This window comes from Desmodus rotundus, chromosome X (genome assembly GCF_022682495.2).
Source record: "Desmodus rotundus isolate HL8 chromosome X, HLdesRot8A.1, whole genome shotgun sequence".
In the NCBI taxonomy this organism is placed as follows: Eukaryota; Metazoa; Chordata; class Mammalia; order Chiroptera; family Phyllostomidae; genus Desmodus; species Desmodus rotundus.
The window spans coordinates 9,631,059-9,651,321 of record NC_071400.1 but is presented as its reverse complement, the minus strand read 5'-3'; the positions used below and the strand labels follow the sequence as shown (position 1 = coordinate 9,651,321).

The following is a 20,263-nucleotide window of genomic DNA, read 5'->3' as shown; positions in this document are numbered from 1 at the left end:
CTCACTTCCATATAATTGAATATCTCTAGTAATGAAGGTTAAATTAATGCCCTTCACTTTCTAGCCAAACAGTGGGATGTAAACATCTAATTCCTTTTGACATTCCTGGAAAGAGAAAAGAAAACCACACCATAAAGGTGGGGAAATCATCATACCATATATTTTTATTTTTATTTTTATTTTAGAGAGGGGAAAGGAGGGAGGAGAGGGAGAAAAACAATGTGAGAGAGAAACATCAACTGGCTGCCTTCGGTATGCACCCTGACTAGGGACTAAACCTGCAACCTAGGCATGTGGCCTGACCAGGAATCAAACTGGTGACCTTTTTGCTTGGCGGGTTGATGCCCAACCAACTGAGACACACTGGCCGAGGCAGGGTCATAATATTTTATAACAGGATATAAAATACTCTGTAAAAAGAAGAAAATGTAAGCAAAGCCCAGCAGGACTGGTTTGTTTCATTCAATCAAGGGGGGCATAATCCTATCAATCGGCTGTCATACTGGATCATAAAAATAAAGGTTGATTTTATGGTTTATAGTTCCTAACACTGTACATTAATCTCCCCATAACACCATTTAATGGTTTAAGCTGAGGATCAGAAATTTTTTAAATTTTTTATTTATTTAGTTTTAGAGAGAAAGGAAGAGAAGGAGAAAGAGAGGGAGAGAAACACCTGTGTGTGGTTGCCTCTCGAGCGCCCCCTTCTGGGGACGGGGCCCGCATCCCAGGCATGTACTCTGACTGGGAATTGAACTGGCAACCCTTTGGTTCGCAGGCCCGCACTAAATCCACTGAGCTAAACCAGCCAGGAGAAACTTTGATTTTTTTCTAAAATTCCATGTATCTTTCATTTTCTGAACAGAATCTGAATGTATATGCCTGCTTGATATGTCCTAATATGACAGGAGGTCTTATCTTTAGTGAAATGATGGAAAGAATCTTTTCTGCATTTAATATAAGAGATTATCTTTATTTGTATTTAATATTTTTATGCTTGCATAATAATGTGTTTATTTTTAAAATTTTTTATTGTACTTTTCTATTGCCATTTAGTCCCCTTATACTCCATCCCCCCCAATCACCACACTGTTGTCTATGTCCAAGCTTTATTTATATTTAAAGTATTAACACACCAGCACAAAATTAATTTTGAACCACAGAGCTTGTCGAAGTGGTTTTTTAGGTTTTCAGAATGCACTTTATGCAATTTTGCTTAGTTGAGGCATAAAAGCTATTTAGAATCTGATTCATGCTGTCAGGCATATTTTGTAAATGGTAGATTCATTTTTCTATTTTAGCTAATGCATTTATTTATTCATTTTAAATATTTTTACACGAAGGATGCTATATCTGGAATTCAGACCTTTTTTTTTCTTTTAGGTTTTGTTTTCAGATACATGTAAATTCTATTTTCCTCTTCCCCCCAGTTATCAGAGAAGCATTTTCGTAATCAAAAATAACCTATACAAATGAAACAGTGCCTACTAGAGAAAAATTATTTCATTAAAGAGAGAATGAATAAAGCTAATGTTACCACCACAACTTTCAAAAATCAGGCTTTCAGAATTGGTTTTGGTGCTTTTTAAAAAAATCACCAAACAGTAAACTAAGGAAACCATTATGGTATCATTTATGCCTTATCCAATACATGAAAAATTGTGTGCACTTTAGATAATGCACACTAGGATAAAATATCCAATCATTATAATATGTGCTACAAAAATGGTCACCTGGAAAGAATGGATGTCTTTAAGAACAGTTCACGTCCAGATCATTTAAGTTGTCTACAAGAGTACTGAAAGAGCTTGAAATTCTTACTCCTCTAGTTTAAAAAACTGTACTTTTGGGCTGGTAAAGTTTTTAATTTTAGAAGGCTTGGAGAGAAACAAAGAGTTGTGAGTAAATATAACTGGCTTATTTCAAAGATAGGTAATTCTCGTGCCTGGGAACTCTTTTCTGTGACACACTTTTCTGTTTATTCATTTTTCTAGAATTTCCTAAACTCGTAATTCAAACTTTAAAACAAACTAAACTAGTAATGAAGTTGGATATTACTGCCCAGACAACACATGCAAACAGCATCAAAGGAAAGATAAAGAACAAATTTTCCATTGGAAATGTTTTAATTCACATCCTCTTTAATTTTGAATGTGCTATCTTTCCACAAACATATTAGTATTCAAGAGATTTTTTCATAACAATTTCTTTCATTTGAAGAAAACATTTATGATTAATTCATATAAAACAAGACTAAGTCTGAACTGCTACTTTAATTGAATTATTCTAAATGATCAGGATAGGAAGGTAGAACATAGTAAAGAGTGAGGTCAAAATCTCACACCAAACAGTTTTCTGTATCCTAAAAAGTTATATGGTCACATATTTTCTAATGTCAAATTAACCAGGGACTATCTCTACCCACTTATTATTGTATGGAATGCTTTGTTATACTTCAGGAGAGATATAAAAGGTCCAAAGTCAGGAGGGCAAATTATTGGTGGGATCAAGGAATAAACCATTACTCAGATGAAGAATGTAAAAGTAACAAAAGCAATTAAAAATTCAAAGTTGGTAAATAGAGAAAATTGGGTAAACCATCATGGTGAAACTGGGATACACTGATATACAATGGTCACAAACTTACACTGGGAAGCTATAAGTACCTAACAATATACTAGAAATTTTACATATGCTCTCTCATTTAATCTTTACAAGAAGACAAGTACTATTATCATCGTTTCTATTTTTCACATATGAACAGAGGCTCAGAGAAGTAGCTTGCCTAAGGCCACAAAGCCAGTAAATGACAAACTTTGTATTATAACCCCGATCTGACTTCAAAGCCTGTTGAATTACTCTATACTGTCTTAAGCTAGTTCCCATTTTTTAGGGAGAGAATGAAGCAAATAAAGTATAAAATACTTTTTAAGGTTAAATGAAATAAAATTTATTATGATCTCAGTGATAACCTTTAGAAAAAAACAGTTTTGTTGTCCCCAGCCCCTCCGCCATGAGGCTGGGGAGAAGATTGGGAATAGAACAAAAGTGAGGAGAATAAGCAATTGGATAATTTATCATGACAAAAAAGAGCCATTATTAGTAGAAATATTTTATCTCATTCTCAAAGAGTTTAGACTGAGAGAACAAATTGAAAGTAAATTAAGGTTTACCAGAGGGAAAGAGGGGTAGAAGAGGGGGAAGGGGATAAATGGTGATGGAAAGAGACTTGAGTTTGGGTGGTGAACCCACAATACAATATACAGGTGATGTATGATAGAAGTGTACACTTGAAACCTATATAATTTTATTAACCAAGGTCACCCCAATAAATTCAATCATAATTTTAAAAAGTAAATTAAGGTTTAAATAGGCACTATAGTCACATGGTTCAAAAATCAAAATAATACTGAAAGATATTCAGAAATGGTTTCATCCTTACCCTTGCCTCCATTCATCTCATTCCTCTTCTCCCATGAAGGTAATGATTTGTGTTAGTTTCATGTGTATCCTTCTAGAATTACTTCAAATAATTATCAATATGCTTATTTCTCTCCTTTATTACACATACTAAAACACAGATTTGTACCTTGCTTTCCTCAATTGTAATAAGAGCAAAATTAACACTAAAATAGCATATTAAAGCCTTTAAGAGAATAAAATGATTTTAAATATGACCAAAATCTATATTGACAAATAACATTATTCTAGTAGTAAAATTAAACAGGATCATATTAAATTACAGGTTTCAAAATTCAAAAAAATTAACTTCTTTTAACCCTGAATCAACATTTCAGCTACCAAGCACTTAGCTCTTAAACATTTGAAAATTACTGAGTATTTTGTAACATAATGGTTTTCTCTTTCTTCATCTATGTTTTCTCAAGTAACAAACATGTGTAAATAATCTTTTGCCTTAGTCAGAGCCTTTTCCTTTGGACATAGAAGTCAGCATTACTGTTGTAAGAGGAGTTTCCAAAAATTGTTTCAAAACCTAGCAAGTCTTTGACTATTCAATCTCCATGCTAGAAGAAACTACTGAATGTAAAAGGGCCAGGGAACAGAATGAAAATAATTTCTTGCAGTGAGTTCAATTTTAGAAACTCAAATTATCTAAAAGGTAGAAAGATAACCAAAAATTTGATGCTTTTGATATGTAACAAAATTAGACCACAGGACAGTTTTGAAGAGTGTTACAAAGTTAAACAATAACTTTGTTCACTCTAAAACATTGGAAATTAAATTTGTCTGCATCCGCTGAAACCGGGGGTTCTCCACACACTTTGCATCCAGAGTGAGACACATGCACACTGATAGGGGACATGTGCAGATTGATGGTAGCTAGGCTCCAACTGGGGCTGCTGTTCTACCCATGCAGATTTATAAAATCAAACAACTGCTGTATCAACTTCCAGTAACCCCTCCCACAATACCTCAACTACCCTAAGCCCAGCGAATGTGACCATGAGGCAAGTAAGTGGTGGTGCTCTGCAGTCAACAGCCAGTCTCATTCTTTCTTATACATCTCTATTGTTTTTTATTTTTGTTCAGGTACAGTTGTCTCCATCCCCCCCCCCATCAATTCAAAAGAACCTATGCACACCAATGTTCACAGCAGCACAATTTACAAATAGCCAAGTGCTGGAAGGAACCCACATCTCTATTGTTGAGACTTGGCCAAGAAACATCTATCTTTCCCCATCTTCTAAACCTAATCCAAATGGCAACTAGACATCCAGTGTGACAAGGAAAAAACAAGTCTTCATTGATTCTGCTAATTCCACAACTAATTTTATTGACACAGAAAATGTTGAGGATCTCCAATATTTTTATTATAGGCTTTTTCATTGTGGTAAAACGTATATAACAAAACTTATTATTTTAACCACTTTTTGGCTCATGATTCCAAATCTGATTGGTTTGAAGAGCATGTGCAGGGTTTGATTAGATGATGAATGTTAATATTAAATCTGCAGGAGTTTCATGTACAAGATGAAGAAACACATCTAAAATTGGTTCAGAGATGATTTCCTTAAATGTGGATTAAGAAGTATGGACACATAAAGCTCTACCTTGAAAATGAATAGATTTTATCTTATCTAGAGATAAAGGATGGGATTTGGAACAGAGCCATTTTTCATTTGGTTCATTAAAGCTATAAGGCCATAAAACAGGTAATGCAAAAAGCTTCCATGGTTCTATTTATATGTACATTAGAAGAGACTTCCAGGTGTTCTTGTAAATCCTCAATGTATCACTTTACATTACTCATTTAATGCCCATATAACTCTAGATATCTAGATAAAGTTTTACATTGTTAAGCTCTTACTGTTCTCTTGGGTACTGAACTCTGTCCTCTGAGGCTTTGTGTTTGACATTGCATTTGACTTCTTATGTAGTAACTGGTATGTGCCAGGACAATGATGAATTGGAATCTACCCCAAATCCAAACATAATGAATAAATTTTGCTTGTATACTTATCACATACTCCTATTCAACAAGAATGCCAGATTCATTCTGCCTAACTAATTCCAAAGGGTACAAGACCTTTTTACTTCTGCATATATTGAATACTTTTTACAATTAAAAATGATTTGTTTTGAAGGTAAAATAGGCAAATCTTAAAATGGAAAAAGCAAATATGTGAGGGAGTCAAAACTGTAAATAAGGTATTTGGGAAGCAAAGACTGGAAACTTACCTATATTAAATTCATAAAAACTTTTAGACTCTTTCTGTACATACTTTATATTTAAAACTATGAATCAGAATAGCCACATTTGGAACACTTTCTATTATTGGTCAATATTTTCAGATAGTTAGAACTTTATCCTAAACCTAATGTGGGCTTGATTCTGGAAAGTAAATCTTTTCACAACTGCCTGGATGCACAGAAAGCTTTTGAAATTAGACACTCCCTAAAGTCTCATTCTCATGGTCACACACCGATTGATGCTTAAATGTTCCAGTATCTAATATGGCCACAGTAGTCTTGATAACCAAAGTCACTGTTTTCTATCTTTAGAAACCTACCCAGGAATGCCACATCCAACAGATCTCAAGCTACTGTGTATAAGAATGAACATTCCCTTTTGTTTCATAACTGAATGCTGTACATCTATTTTGGATTGTATATTGTGTTTGTGCATTTATGCTTTGATTCTTAGTAACTTCTCATATTATTTATAAACTGTAAATAAAAAGAAATGGCTGAAAGAGCAAAAAATAAAAATAAAACATGAGAAATTACTAACTAAAATGAAAACAGTTATATCAATAGCTAGCAGGGCTGAAAAAAATAGGATAACTGTAAAAACTGAACAAGTAAGTAAATAATGGCTGGCATTAATGGACAATGAACAAAATAACTGGTCATATGCACAACCTTCAGTCACAGATGACGCAGCTTCCAACTACCCTGCCCTTTTGTAATTAAATTTCATTACCACCGAGTCAAACATTTGTCATAACACTGAATAAGCCATAAAACAATATTTTTAGAATTGAAAAGTTCAAAGCAAAATGTCACTTACCTTCCCTGTTAGAACTGAAGGAAATTCAGTATCAAACTTGTTGCTCAGGCCAAACCTTAAAAACAAAGACAGAACAAAATATATTCTACCCAGCATATTTAACTGTATCCCATTTTTTAAAAAAAGTACAAAGCCATGCATTTTTCTTTTGGTGTTGTGATTTTAAAATGTGTCCTAAAATAATTTTATATTTATAGAAAATAAACCTTTGACTATTAATTCAAATTAATACTAAAAGGAACTAACTAGATCCATGATATGGAATTAAAAATAATAAATTAGGGAAACACTGATATATAACTGGAAATATAATTTTTAAAAAGATTTCATTTATTTATTTTTAGAGAGGAGATGGGAGGGAGAGACGGAGAGAAACATTAATATGTGGTTGCCTCTCAAGTGCCCCCTACTGGGGACCTGGCCCACAACCCAGGCATGTGCCCTGACTGAGAATTGAACCAGCAACCCTTGGGTTTGCAGGCAAGTGATTGATCCACTGAGCCACACCAGCCAGGGCTGGAAGTGTAATATTTGACTGAAATGTTTCTCTTAAAATACATTTTAGTTGATAACTGTTGGGATTGGCTGATGGGTAGTATGTGAGAGTGGATTTTACTACTCTTTCTACTTTTGTGTATGTATGAAAATTTTCCTAATAAAAACTAATAAGACCCTTGGAATCATAGAGTTCAATAACGTATAATCAATAGTTACTATTGAGAAACTCAAAGATTGATCATTATGAATGGCTTTTATGTATATGTTTAACCCATTTTAAGAAAACAGATGCCAGCCTTGAAAGCTCTGAATCTCTTCAAGTACGCTCATTGAAAGCTGTAGTAGGAAGTCACAATGAATTTTATAAGCCTTCCTTCACGTATTTGTTGATTTTCGAAGGCATAACAAAGGTCACTTCCTACATGATAGATGATACATCATAGTGACTACAATTTTATGTTCGTGATTAATGGGTTGTAAGCAAAAAGAAAAAGATACTAACATTTATTATCAACCTTTTGTGAGGTAGGCAATAATAGTAACAGTTACCAGTAACTATGGATTTACCATGGGTTAGATACTCTGCTAGGTCAATACACTACTACTTCTAGACTTTACAACTCTGCAGGAGAAGTATTGTTATCGTGGTTTTACAGACACTCAATTTTTTTTTAGACACCCAATTTTTTTTCAAAAAGTACTTAATTAAATGACTTGCCCAAAGTTACATAACTAGTAAGGCGTGTACCAAAATTCAACTGCCAATCTTTTAAGTTCTTCTTGTCCTACATTAAGCTCCTAGAAAACAAAAACTACTGTTTGTTTTGCTATCTTCCATTATGCTCAGAGGGTATTTAATAAAGTCTGTTGAATAATAACCTAGTATACAATGTTTGATTTAACTGATTTATGGCATGGTCTTAGGGTCACTTTAAAGATGTTAAGAATCCAATGTCCTATTAAAACTCTATGTAAGAATACTATATTCTCTTTGTATTAATATGGTAATAGCTACTTTTAAAGGACAGAAGCCAGTCTTAAAAACAAAAAATCTACATTTAGGATCTAGTAGCAAAGCTCATATCTGTGCATAAATATACCATACATGTATATTTATGAGAACAGATACAGCAGTGTAGCCAAACTTAAAACGATAGTATACCCTGTACATGAATTTTTATGGAACTTTAATATGCTGTTTGAGAAACTGACATTCTAGTATTAAATATATATTTTCAATTATGTACTAACTCAGCAATCAATAATAATACAACAAATATTTAATAGAGCAAGAAATGTATTTCATTTAAATCATATTTAGCTGAATAGTAACTTTATCACTAGTCAAAAAGATATAATTTAATTTATTATTCCACAAAGAGTAAATTCATATTGTGGAATATATACAAGTTTCACTTTCAGGAAGTAGCCATGATGCATTTTAAAGTACAGCTCTATTTCTTTTATCTTGTCTAAATGCCTTTTAGGTGCAATGTCAATAACATGTTCCTACCTCCATTACATTGCTGCCATTTTAACTTTTCCTAGCTGCCATGCTTTTACTAAATATCAAATATGTAGAATATATAGACAGATATATATCTGTCTTCCAAAGTGTGTCAAATATTTCTATTATTTAAAAAATTCTTAGCTTTACTATTCTCTCTTTGCATTTATCACAAGACAAATGAACCTTCTTTTCCACTGTTTTCATTTCCTTAATATCCCCCTTTCTTGTTTCTTTGCCTTTTGAAATTTAGACTTGTGGTGTTGTCACTTTACTGAAAACAACCTTTTATTCTTTCAGAATAAGTTCATCTTGTCTTATTTTTTGCTAAATTCAATGTCCTCTTCTCAGAACTTTCCCCTTGACTTTGCAGCTTGTGATACTGTTGATCACACCCTTCCTAACACTCTTCCATTCTTTCACTTTCCTGTAACACTTCTTCCTTTTCCCCAAATTTAGGTTTTAGTCATCTGCTTGTCTTTCTAAGGAAGCTACAACAGTTTATCTATATTTAATAACTTTTACAATTACTTTTATGCTGATGACCCATCAAATCTGTATCTCTAGTTTTATATTTTCTAACATGCTGTTGTGTCTAATCTCTAATTGCATACTGAAAATTTCCATTTGGATATATCGCTACAAAATGGCAAACATGTCTAAAATTAAGTATTATCTTTTATTGGAACTGGCTGCCCTTTTCAAAAATTCCTCATCTCCATCAATGGCACATTGACTGTCTTTAACCTAGGCTATGGTATCATTTTTTGCACCTTTCCTCTGCTTTTTTTTTTTTTTTTTTTTTTTGCATGTTACTTGTATTCAGGTAGTTCCAACTCTTGTTATTTGTTCCTTTGAAATCATTCTCATAATGACTCCTTCCTTTCCAGTGCCACTTCTATGTTGGCGCTCATCTTTGTTCATGTGATTCCTCTTGCTTCCTCTCCCTAGTTTAAATCCTATGCAGACTTCAAGGCTGAAGTCAAGTTCCGATGCCTTGAATGCTCAAGCCTTTATGGATTCTCCCCTTTTCTGAACATTCACAGCCACATCTAATATGTACCATACAACTCAACAATTAACAAATTTACTTTTATTTTGGTGTTCCACATCAATATCTTAAAGGCAATTTTCCTATTAACTTTGTAAAATAAGGCCTGTACTATGTTTTTCTGTATTCTTCACAGTGTTTAGCCCAGTGCTCAAGTTCTCAAGAAATACTTGCTATAGTCACATTACCAATGTTCTAGTCTAATATAAAAAGAGATTGTTTTTTCTACAATATAAAAACGTATATTAGAAATGGTAAGAAAAGTATCATTTTACTTCTTAAAATATTCCTTTATATGAGCTACATATACCTACTTCAAAAAAGTATAAAGATAGGCAAAGTAGGCCCAATACACTTTCATAATTTTGGCTAAAAAGCAGTAGCAATCCTGTTCTTGCCTACTAGGGATTTCCTCTTTAACTTTCTTTATTTGATACTCAACACTGAAAAAGACTACTTAACTCAAATGACCTTAGGCATAACATTTCACTTAGTAACTATTAAAAAATGTTGAAATGGCTGCTGCTGAATAAAAAGCTCAGCTATTTCATTAACAAACCATTAAGTTAAGAACTGTGAGTCCATAGAGGTCAGACAAGTGCATCCACCCATTACTGATTAGTGATAGATATCAGCCAAGATGTGGGGTTCTTCAGCATTAGGCAAACAGGCACTTCGGAACTGCTCATGCTGTCATTTTATGGACTTCATTAAATATAGAGCCTGTGTTTGAGGTAGTCCCAGCTGGTGGCTCCTAATGATTGTATTTTATTTGTCAAATGTCTTCAATGCTCCAAACTTTAATTTCTTAGACAATTCTTTAGAGTAAAGGAAATTAAAGCAAAGAAGGATGGGTCCTCTTAGCTGTTCTTCCCTTCCTCTCTATACCCCTTGCTGTTTTTAATTCTTTTGAAAATGTCTATACAGCAGTCTTTGAAAACCTTGCACAAATTAAAGTTCATGTGTTTGGGTTGTTTAAGAAAAGAAATCAAAGTATAGTAAAATTCTGCTAACAACAAACACCATTTAACTAGAAAACTATGCACTTATAGTAACACTGATTCTGAAGCATGCGCACTGAACTTTATTTACTATACCAAGGAAAATAAAAATTTATTTCATACGACTCAGAGATTTTCAAAAAGTATTGTTAAAGCTGATCTCTCATATGGAAACGATCATGTCTTGCCACACTGTAAAATGGAAAATGTCACCATAGCTTCAGTATTCTCAAAGTCTAAATCTCATAAAATATTTACATTATACAAACACAAATTAACAATGTATCACTGTAATTCCTCAAAGAGAGCTATTAACAGAAAAGGCATTCCATTCACTGATTTGAGAAGTATTAATATTTGTAGTGCTCTCTAAGTTTTTGCAGAAATGCACTGGTTGGCAAATTTGGCCCTTTTCAATTCTATATTCAATCACTTCAGCTCTTTTAGATTAACTTTAATGAGACAATTTTATAAATACCTGAGAAATGGGAACCTATCATCTCTAACTTCTATACAGAGATGTACTATCAAAGGTAAATATCTATATATTTTAAGTAATATAAAGAGTGTGGTAATGCTTACAAATAGGAAAAAAACTCATGATATACAATTTTCTTTGTGTTTCAATATATTGGATCCAAATAGTTATCCTAAAAATATCAAGAAGAAAAGTGATAGGTACTAAATTATATCACTCAGAAACACTTCATACTTCCAAGAAACATTTCATTATTTTTGTTTCTAGAACCTCAAATTGGTGGGAGTTAATTTAACCATATTTTTTGAGGGGGATTTAGAAAAAGACCCCTAAATTCCCATTCATGATCATTATCTCAGAATTGGAATTATAATTATTGTGGTTAAGTCATTCTATTTCTTAAGAAATTATAATTGATTATATGTTAAAAGATTAGTGTCTTGTTAAAGTAACTAGAAAACCAATATATTAGGAAGATACAAGTAGATGGGTATTCTGGTACATAAGGGCTTGCTTAACAAAGTTTTCAGAGGTAAAGTCATTCCATACCCTCCCATCACTGGTGATATTATTGTATCCATACATACCTATGCTCAGAAACACAAATACTCCCCATAGCATGATTCAACTAACTAGTATTTGTTGAGGGCCTATAATATAGTATGCACTATCGTGTTACTAAAGTGAATCAATATGGAGTGTTACTGAAGTGAACCAATATTCATTCAACTCACTTTTACTGAGAGTCTACTCCAGGGCAGGAGCTAAGGATTCAGAGGGAACCAGAAATTGTTCCTGCCATTGTAGCTTACAATTTAGTGGGGGCAGAGAAGACTTGCAGGAGTTGGAGACATACAGAAAACTGGGGTGAGGGCAGTGGGTACTAGAATACTAGATGAAGGCCCCATCTTAGAGGCAAAGAGATAAGAAACAGCATGCTATGAACAGGGAAATATAAGCAGTAAATGGAAATGTCAGGAGATTAGGCTCTTAGATCAGCAGGGTTCAGTTCAATATGCCACACCATGGAGCTTAGAATCTATCCTACAAGTAAAGGGAAAACAAAATAGTCAAGCAGGAAAGTGGTGTCTTAGTCTAGCAGAAGGCTGGGGATGGATATGAATGTGACAAAGATGAAGGCAAGATGACTAGTTAATGTGATGAAAGAGGCATGAATCAGGGAAGTGGTGGTACAGAGAATAATAATAGTCTCAGCCATTATTGTTAATACTTCCTGATTGTCTGGTTGTGAAAATTGTGAGAGAAAGAGGAACCAAGGATGAATAATGAGATCAGTGGAGGTACATTTAGTTGAGATGGAGAGTACAGAAATATTAGGGGGTTTTTTTAGGGGCTGGGATAGATGTGTGTTTGTGTGGGGGAAATGAGTTCTACACTGACTATGTTGGATTTAAGATCACAGTGGGCCATAAGGTGAGGAAAACCAGATAAGAGTCTGAACAGAGAGTCTGGTACAGAGATATATATTTGGGAGATATCGAATAATTGAAACCATGAGAATCAAGATGAAACCATCTAGGGAGAGTAAGGAATGAGAAGAATAGAAGGCTGAGAACAAAACGCTAGAGATCACTAGTATTCAAGGGGCAAGAGAGGAAGAGAAGCCCATGAATGAGACAGGTATAGTCAGAAAAATACAAGGAGAATGAGGAGAGTGAAGTGGGCAAGGAATTCCTGGCTTTGTTTGGCTAGAAAAATGTTTTCTTTTTAAATTAGAATTTAAATACCTTTAGGCAAAGCATATTTTCCAGTTCAAGTAAGGCCCCATTATTACTCATGCTGCATCATTTTCTGTGACCTATCTTGCCTCTGAAAGTCTGTGTGTTTGTAACCCCCAGAGTAGAAGCCTCCAAGAAAGAGGGAGTCATTATAAATGTCATATACAACCATGAGGACCAAAAAGATAGGGAATAAAATTTGCCCATTAATTTAGCAATAAGAGGGTCATGGTGATCTTAAGGTCACTTCATCTGTGGTCACAGTGGTAGAATCCAGATTACAGAGGGAAGAGGAGAAGATGGATATGGTGAATGTAGCTAGTCTTAAGAAATTTGGCCCTGGCTGGCATGGGTCAGTGGATTGAATGCTGGACTGCGAAGCAAAGCGTTGTTGGTTTGATTCCCAGTTAGGACACATGCCTGGGTTGCAGGTCAGGTCCCCACAAGGGGGCGCACGAGAGGCAACCACACATTGATGTTTCTCTCCCTCTCTTTCTCCCTCCCTTCCCCTCTGTCCAAAAATAAATAAATAAAAATCTTTTAAAACATTTGGAGAAGGAAGGGAGACTAGACAGTAGCTAGAAGGGAATGTAGGTCTAGGAGACCTTTTGTTTTATTTTGTTTTTTTAAAAATTAGACTCTTAATGTGTTTACAAACTGAGCCAGTAGAAAGGCATAGAGTCATAATATTAGAGAGACAGGGTCTTCCTGACGGAGCAAAATCTGGGAGGAGGCTGCAAGAGAAGGGTATGAAAGGCATAAGTGGAGGGATGAGCTTTGGACAAGTGGAGAGACTCCTTGACCTCACAGTTTGGAGGAAGATAGCACAGGAATTCAGACCTAAGTAAGATCCAATGCAGGTTTTTCAGCAGGAAAATGACATGATTAAACTGTGTTTTAAGAAAATTAGTTTGGCACAAGCATGCAGAATAGATTGGAATGGGGACAGGTGGCAGTCTCTGGCAATAATTCAAGCGGGAGATGATGGCAACCCAAACTAGAGTGGTGCCAGTAGAATGGACAAAATAAAAAATATAATAGACATTTCAAAATGCATGATGACATAATTCTGGGACTGACTGGCATAAGACAATTAAAGGGAGGAGGAAGAGGTAAAATGACACAAGGATTTGGTGGTATCAGGGTCAGAAATGGGGCTACTGGTTTACACAGCCAATATGAGGGAAAAGGCTGGGTTTAAGATACACTGAAGTTTGAAGTGATTGTTTCTTTTCAAAGTTTAAATTTTGAGAGCCAAGAGTCATCATAAAATAGATGACTATACAAAGAATGGAAAAGAAGGAGGTGGGAGAGAATAAGAAATATTTCATTTAGATAGGGGAACTCTAACACTCCCATGCCAGAAAAAAATTAAACAGCTGTTTATATTTTAGATGTCTCAGAATTAGATTAACTACTTTACCTGATATAACGAAGGTTTTCCTACCATTGACAGAGTCTCAGATCAAGTTAAACTTTCTCCTAAACATTTCATTGTTTTCAAATCCCAGACATTTGACATGAAATGGTGAGAGAATGTGTACAATACAAGATAATTTTCCGAACTATATGCATTGGTTAACAATTTAATTACTGGTGTGTGGTGTGCTGCTTTTCAGATTTTGGCTTCAGTTAATACCAACAGTTGCTACCAGCACCACTACTTCACACTCCTAATTCTGGATTTTTAAAAAAAAATTTGAGAGAGAGGGGAAGGGAGGAAGAAAGAGGAGAGAAACATTAATGTGTGGTTGCCTCTCATAAGCCCCCTACTGGGGACCTGGCCTGTAACCCAGGCATGTGCCCTGACTGGGAATTGAACTAGCCTCTCCTTGCTTTGTGGCCCAGCGCTCAATCCACTGAGGCACACCAGCCAAGGCCTAAGTCTGGAATTTTTAAGCTGGGAGGGACATTATACCTATGACAAGGTCCTGGGCATGGCAAGTGTCAGTGCTTTGCTTTTAATTACAAATAGGTTGGTAAGTACTATACCATGGTTGTTTGAAGAGTAGAGTGGAACTACAAATAAGTTTCAAAGAACTAAAATTCTGTTTTCTTGGTCCTTGTCTGTTCTCTGAATTTTAAAAAATAATGAAGGGAAAGAGTGCTAGAATATAAAATATGGCTTGGAATAAAAAACCTTCTTCTGCTCAGTAGTATGAAATAATATGCATGAAAGTAAACTTTGTGCCAGAATCATAATTATTTTGAGTAAAAAAAATGTTTCTTTAGTGATAAAAGGTATGAAAGTAAAAACATTTCAGAAAGCTGGCTTCTAGTCATTGTAGTGTGTCAGTGACATTCTTGGACAAAAACAAAACCCTGTTAAAATTGCCTAACAAAAAAGCAGATCTAAAAATGTCCCCAAATTCTTCCACAATTTAAAAATCTTTCTTATTTCATGCAAATATCACAAAAGTATTGCAATCTAAATACTGAACATGTTAAAATTAAATGTTAACATGAAAGGGAGAGGTGCTGCATATTATAACAAACTATTTCAGGTGATATAAATTCAGCTGAAAGTCAAAGGGGGCTACGGGAGCTGTTATCAAAATTAGAGGAGTATGACTTGATAGTAAAAAAATAGCTCTATTTTGAGGATGCAGTAAAAGATAGCATAGTTAAGAGGATGAACATAACACAATATTGAAATTTTCAAGTATTTACAGCCCAAGCACATAAAAATGAGAAAGCAGTCTTCAAAGCCCAGAGAACCACTAAAATTTTCTTTTGCTTTGCAACTACTATGCTATGAGGTTCCCCATTTTATTTTCTCAAATGTTATTCAAGATTTCAATTTTTTAAAATGTCAGTCTGCATAAGTTCTCAAGAAGTCATCTTTGGCTTTTGTGGGACTAATTTCCATATACACTTAATGTTTTAATACTTAATGTTTAGGCATACAAAATCTCTTGCAAGTATCTTAAATTATCTCAGAGCTAAAAGGTTTTAGAAACCATCTATCCCAAAACCCTAATTTTACACATGGAAAGACAAAGCTCAGAATGGGAAATAACCTGACCAAGGTCATAGGGCCAGAAAGAAGCAAAGCTCGGACTAACACCTAAGAGTCCTCATTTTCAGTCCATTACTCTTTCTACTTTTCATGATGATGTTCCACCTGAACTTCTAATTGTGTGATATTTACAGAAAGTCAGAGTGAGGGTGATCAAGACGTGGAAGGGATAACTGTATTCATTCATATAAGGACTAGATAGGAAGAATGGGTGGATGAATATTTTGGTGAGTGGGCACCCTATATTATTACAAAATATATCATATTTCTGTTTTGAAGAAACCAGGTCACATGTCACAGTCGTCACCGTATTTCGCCAGACAGCAATCTTAGCAGCAAAGAGTCTTCTGATGTATCCTGCAGTTCATAAGAGTGTTCACTTGCCAGCATACACAGAGAAATAAGGAGACTCACCCTTAGTCTAATCCTTCTGACTCCCAAACCCATCACTTCCCCGTCCTATGCTCACTCTTTACCAGGCATTGGTGCATTACATTTGCATTCTCACTTCGTTTACACCGGTCTCCCTCTATTTCTCCATTTACATCAGGTGCCCTTTGCTAACTGTATGCCTCATTAAGCCCTCCCCCACTCCACTAACCCCTTGATCACCTTCTCATTTCTCTGTCTCCAAATCTCAGTCTTTTAAAACCCCATGATCCCCTTTCGCTTACACGGTGATGTGGCCGGCGCCCCGCACCAATACAGGGTCAGGGGCATATCTCCGCAGATGCTCCTCGCTCACTACGCGAGGCGGTGGCGGCATCTCCTCCTCCTGATCCTTCTCTTCTTCTTCCTCCTCCTCTTCCTCCTCATCTTCCTCGTCATCGTCGGGCCCCGATACCGACGACGACGACGACGACGACGTTGTCGCTTCTTCCTCCTCCTCTTCCTCCTCCTCCAGTTCCGAGATGGTGTCGAACTCCGCCATGTTGGGAAGCAGGATGCTCATCACGTGACGTCTCGATCACCGCCACCCTTACGTAGAAGAGTCTGAACCTGCTGAAATGCTTGAAGAGGAGGGGGAACGAAATGAAGAGAAAGAGGAGTATGGTAGGGATAGGACTTGAGGAGATGCGCCTGCGTATTGGGGCAGACAGGATGGGGGTTTCAGTGTACGCTTGCGCGGCTCTAAACGGAGAGGGACGTTAGAGGTGAACTCCAAGGAATTACGGAGGTGCGATCTGTGGGTGCTGGTTTGTGGTCTTCTGCTGCTTTTATCCAGGGGTGCTTATCTTATGGTTTTATTTCCTGCTAATTAATAGTGAGTATTATTACCCACATCCACACCCACCCCACAGTGTAGGGAAGGCGTATTCTATAAAAGTAAGGTTTGAACTTTGCCCCAAATTTGTAAACGTGTATACCAATTCTTTACGTTTCTTCGTCATTACAATTTAAAATACTTTAGCATCAGAACTTCGTCACACTCTAGAAAGCATTTTTATGAACATTTAACTAAAGAGGAAACTTTGTATTACTACTTTTTTTCCTACCGTGTAGTACTTACAGAGGACTTTCTAAGCGAAGCACTGGAATGTACATATCTTTTTTAATTCTTTACAACCTTATTAAATATATACCATGATTATCTCATTTCACAAGTGGAAAACCTACGTGCAGAGACGATAATCAGTTCTGATTTTAAACTTCGAGGTTTCTTCTGATACCAAAAGTCTAGTAGTTAAAAGACTGAAGTTGTTTGGATAGGTATTGAAGAGTGGTGACTTTTGGGTGATTTCTTGAAAGATGTTTGAATTTTGGAGATTTGGGGGGGAGTGGTGGAGGAGAATGGTGTGGGGAGCATTCCAACCTAAGTAAATATTAATTAACATCATTCATTTTCCACAGACTGAGCTATATTCTTTCACATACAGTATATCAGTTAATCCTTAAACAATACTGTGAGGTAGGCATCTATTTTATAGATGGCACATCAAGTCTCAGGAAGTGTAAGTAACTTATCAAGGTCTATGGTTACCTTTTGTCCAAAATATTTTTTTTTTCAAATACTTTATTTTCACATCCACTAAAATGGTGTAGAGATTACATATTTTGAGTTTCCAATCCATGTATGAAACAATTTCATAGTTTCATGTCATAATTCAGGAATAATTAAGATAAGAAAGTCACATCTGTTAAGAATAAAACAAATGTTATAATACAGGTATTCAGTACTGACTTCACTGCTCTTTCTGCTACACTACAGCTGCATCCCAATTAGCTGGTGACACTGGAGTAACAGACATAGCCACACTTTAATTTAAGAGGAGCTTTACATTAGCAGTATAAACAAAGCATTTAGGATGTATGAGAGAGGAAGAAATTAGTTCTATAAGAGTTGTTGATCAAATTATCATTATTACTGAGGAGTTCGTTATTAAAATGAAAATTGTTTCACTCAAAAGCTTGATTATTTAAGAACTTTAAAAATAAGTTGTAACACTATCAATAAGCAACAAAATTTACTTTTTATTGTATTTTATCTACTAATGAGAAATTATAACTAAAGATGGAACCTTAAAATATTTTATAACAACTTTTTGGCCACACATACATGATATGTCTGCCTTTCTTACATATTAATAAAAAACATGTTATATGTCATTTATGGGACTGGCATACCTTAGACTTAAGATCAAATTAATGTTCTACAGCAGTTCTTTGCTTTCAAAAAACAAAACAAGCCATAAGCTGTACTAAAATTTTTCCAAACATATTATTATCCATAAATGTGCACTAAGTTAATGTCTAGAGAGAATATTTTGCTGGTTACTACTTAAATGATAGTTTTACCTTTTCACTATTCTGGATTATGCAGGAGGAGGTAACTTGAAAGAAAGAAAAGGAAAAGAGTAAAGGGGTGGACTTTGTGATTAGGTACTGGAACTATGGTAAAAGTGAAAAAATGATGTCTGTGGGGGTTGGGAGGGAAGGCCAAGAAGGGGGAAATTCCACTGCCAAAATGGAAGGAAGCTCATGACATTTAGCCAAATGTCTAAAGGACAGAGCAGTTGGGGGGGGGGTGCTGTGCTTGGAGGAACTCCCACATATAGTCAAATCTTCTCATCTGTTTCCCTGCATATACAGTGTACTAAAAAGGCATATGTGATTCCAAAGGTAATTTATTTTCCTGAACTATAGGGGAATTTGGAATTGGGCAAGCTGAGAAAAACACATTTTGCCAGTAAACACAAAAAAACAACATGATTTAAAAATGATAATTAAATACTCTGGTTTCTCTTTAGATCATATAAATCTTTTGCCTTTTACTAAAATGATAATTTAGCAACCTTCAAGAATAGTAAAACTAGGAGGGGATGTAAAATAAAGTAGGTTATGTAACTTTCTGCATGATGTGGTAAGGGAAGGGGGTAAGGCTTTCCTTCTGATTCATGGGGGGCCTGAGGCAAGAGGTCACAAATTTAATCATCAAGGGTGTTTCAATTTTAATATAACTGAAAGGAAGTATAACTTTTAAATACCATCTTTCTCTTATTTTTGTATCTATTTACTATTTTTCTATCTAGATACCATTTTTCTATCTATTTAAACATTTGATTCAGTGATTTTGGTAAATTTACAGTCACTAAACTATCACCACAAACTAATTAAAAAGATTTTTTTAACTTTTATTTTTGATTTCAGAGAGAGGGGAAGGGAGGCAGAAGGAGAGGGAAAGAAAAATCGATGTTAGAGAGAAACAGTGATTGGTTGCTTCCACAGGCTTCCTGACTGGGGACATAACCCACAACCGAGGCATGTGCCCTGACCAGGAATCGGACCAGTGACCTTTCAGTTTGTGGGACAACGCTCAACCAACTGAGCCACACCAGCCAGGGTTCACCACAAACTAATTTTTACACATATTTGTCACACCCAGAAGAAATCACTGTCCCATTTCAGCCATTCCGCACTCTCACCCCTAGGCCCAGGCAATAATTAATCTACTTTCTGTCTCTACAGATTTATTTTCTGCATATTTCACATAAATTGTATCATACAATAGGTGGTCTTCTGTGATCCACTTCTTTCTCTTAACATGATGTTTTTGAGGTTCATCCATGTTGTGCCTCGTATGAGTACATTTCTTTTTTTAAACACTTTAAATCTATTGAGATGAGATTAGTTAATAAAATTATATAGGTTTCAACTGTACAATTCTGTAATACATCATCTGTATATTTGTGTGTTTACTACTCAAAGTTAAATCTTGTTCCGTCACCATATATCTGACCCCCTTCATGCTTTACTACCTCCCCCCACCCCTCTTTCCCTCTGGTAACCACGATACTGTTGTTTGTATCTATGAATTTTTGTACTTCATTTCTTTTGATTGATAATACAATGCCATTTTAAGGATATATCACATTTTCTTTATGCATTCATTAATTGATGTCATTTTGCATTGCTTCCATCTTTTGCATATTATGACAAT

The 20,263-nt window shown here is 35.2% G+C and overlaps 1 protein-coding gene across 1 annotated transcript in view; it reads right to left on the bottom strand.

The window, feature by feature from the left end:
* CHIC1 (cysteine rich hydrophobic domain 1) overlaps window positions 1–16,929 on the bottom strand; it is a 53,068-nt gene extending 36,139 nt beyond the window's left edge. The window contains exons 1-2 of the mRNA XM_024555290.4: window positions 16,500–16,929; window positions 6,533–6,587 (exon numbers count right to left, since the gene is read on the bottom strand). Of these exons, the coding sequence (XP_024411058.1) occupies window positions 6,533–6,587; window positions 16,500–16,777 (333 nt within the window). The 5' untranslated portion in view covers window positions 16,778–16,929. The remainder of the gene's footprint in view (window positions 1–6,532; window positions 6,588–16,499) is intronic.
* Window positions 16,930–20,263: the final 3,334 nt, after the last annotated feature.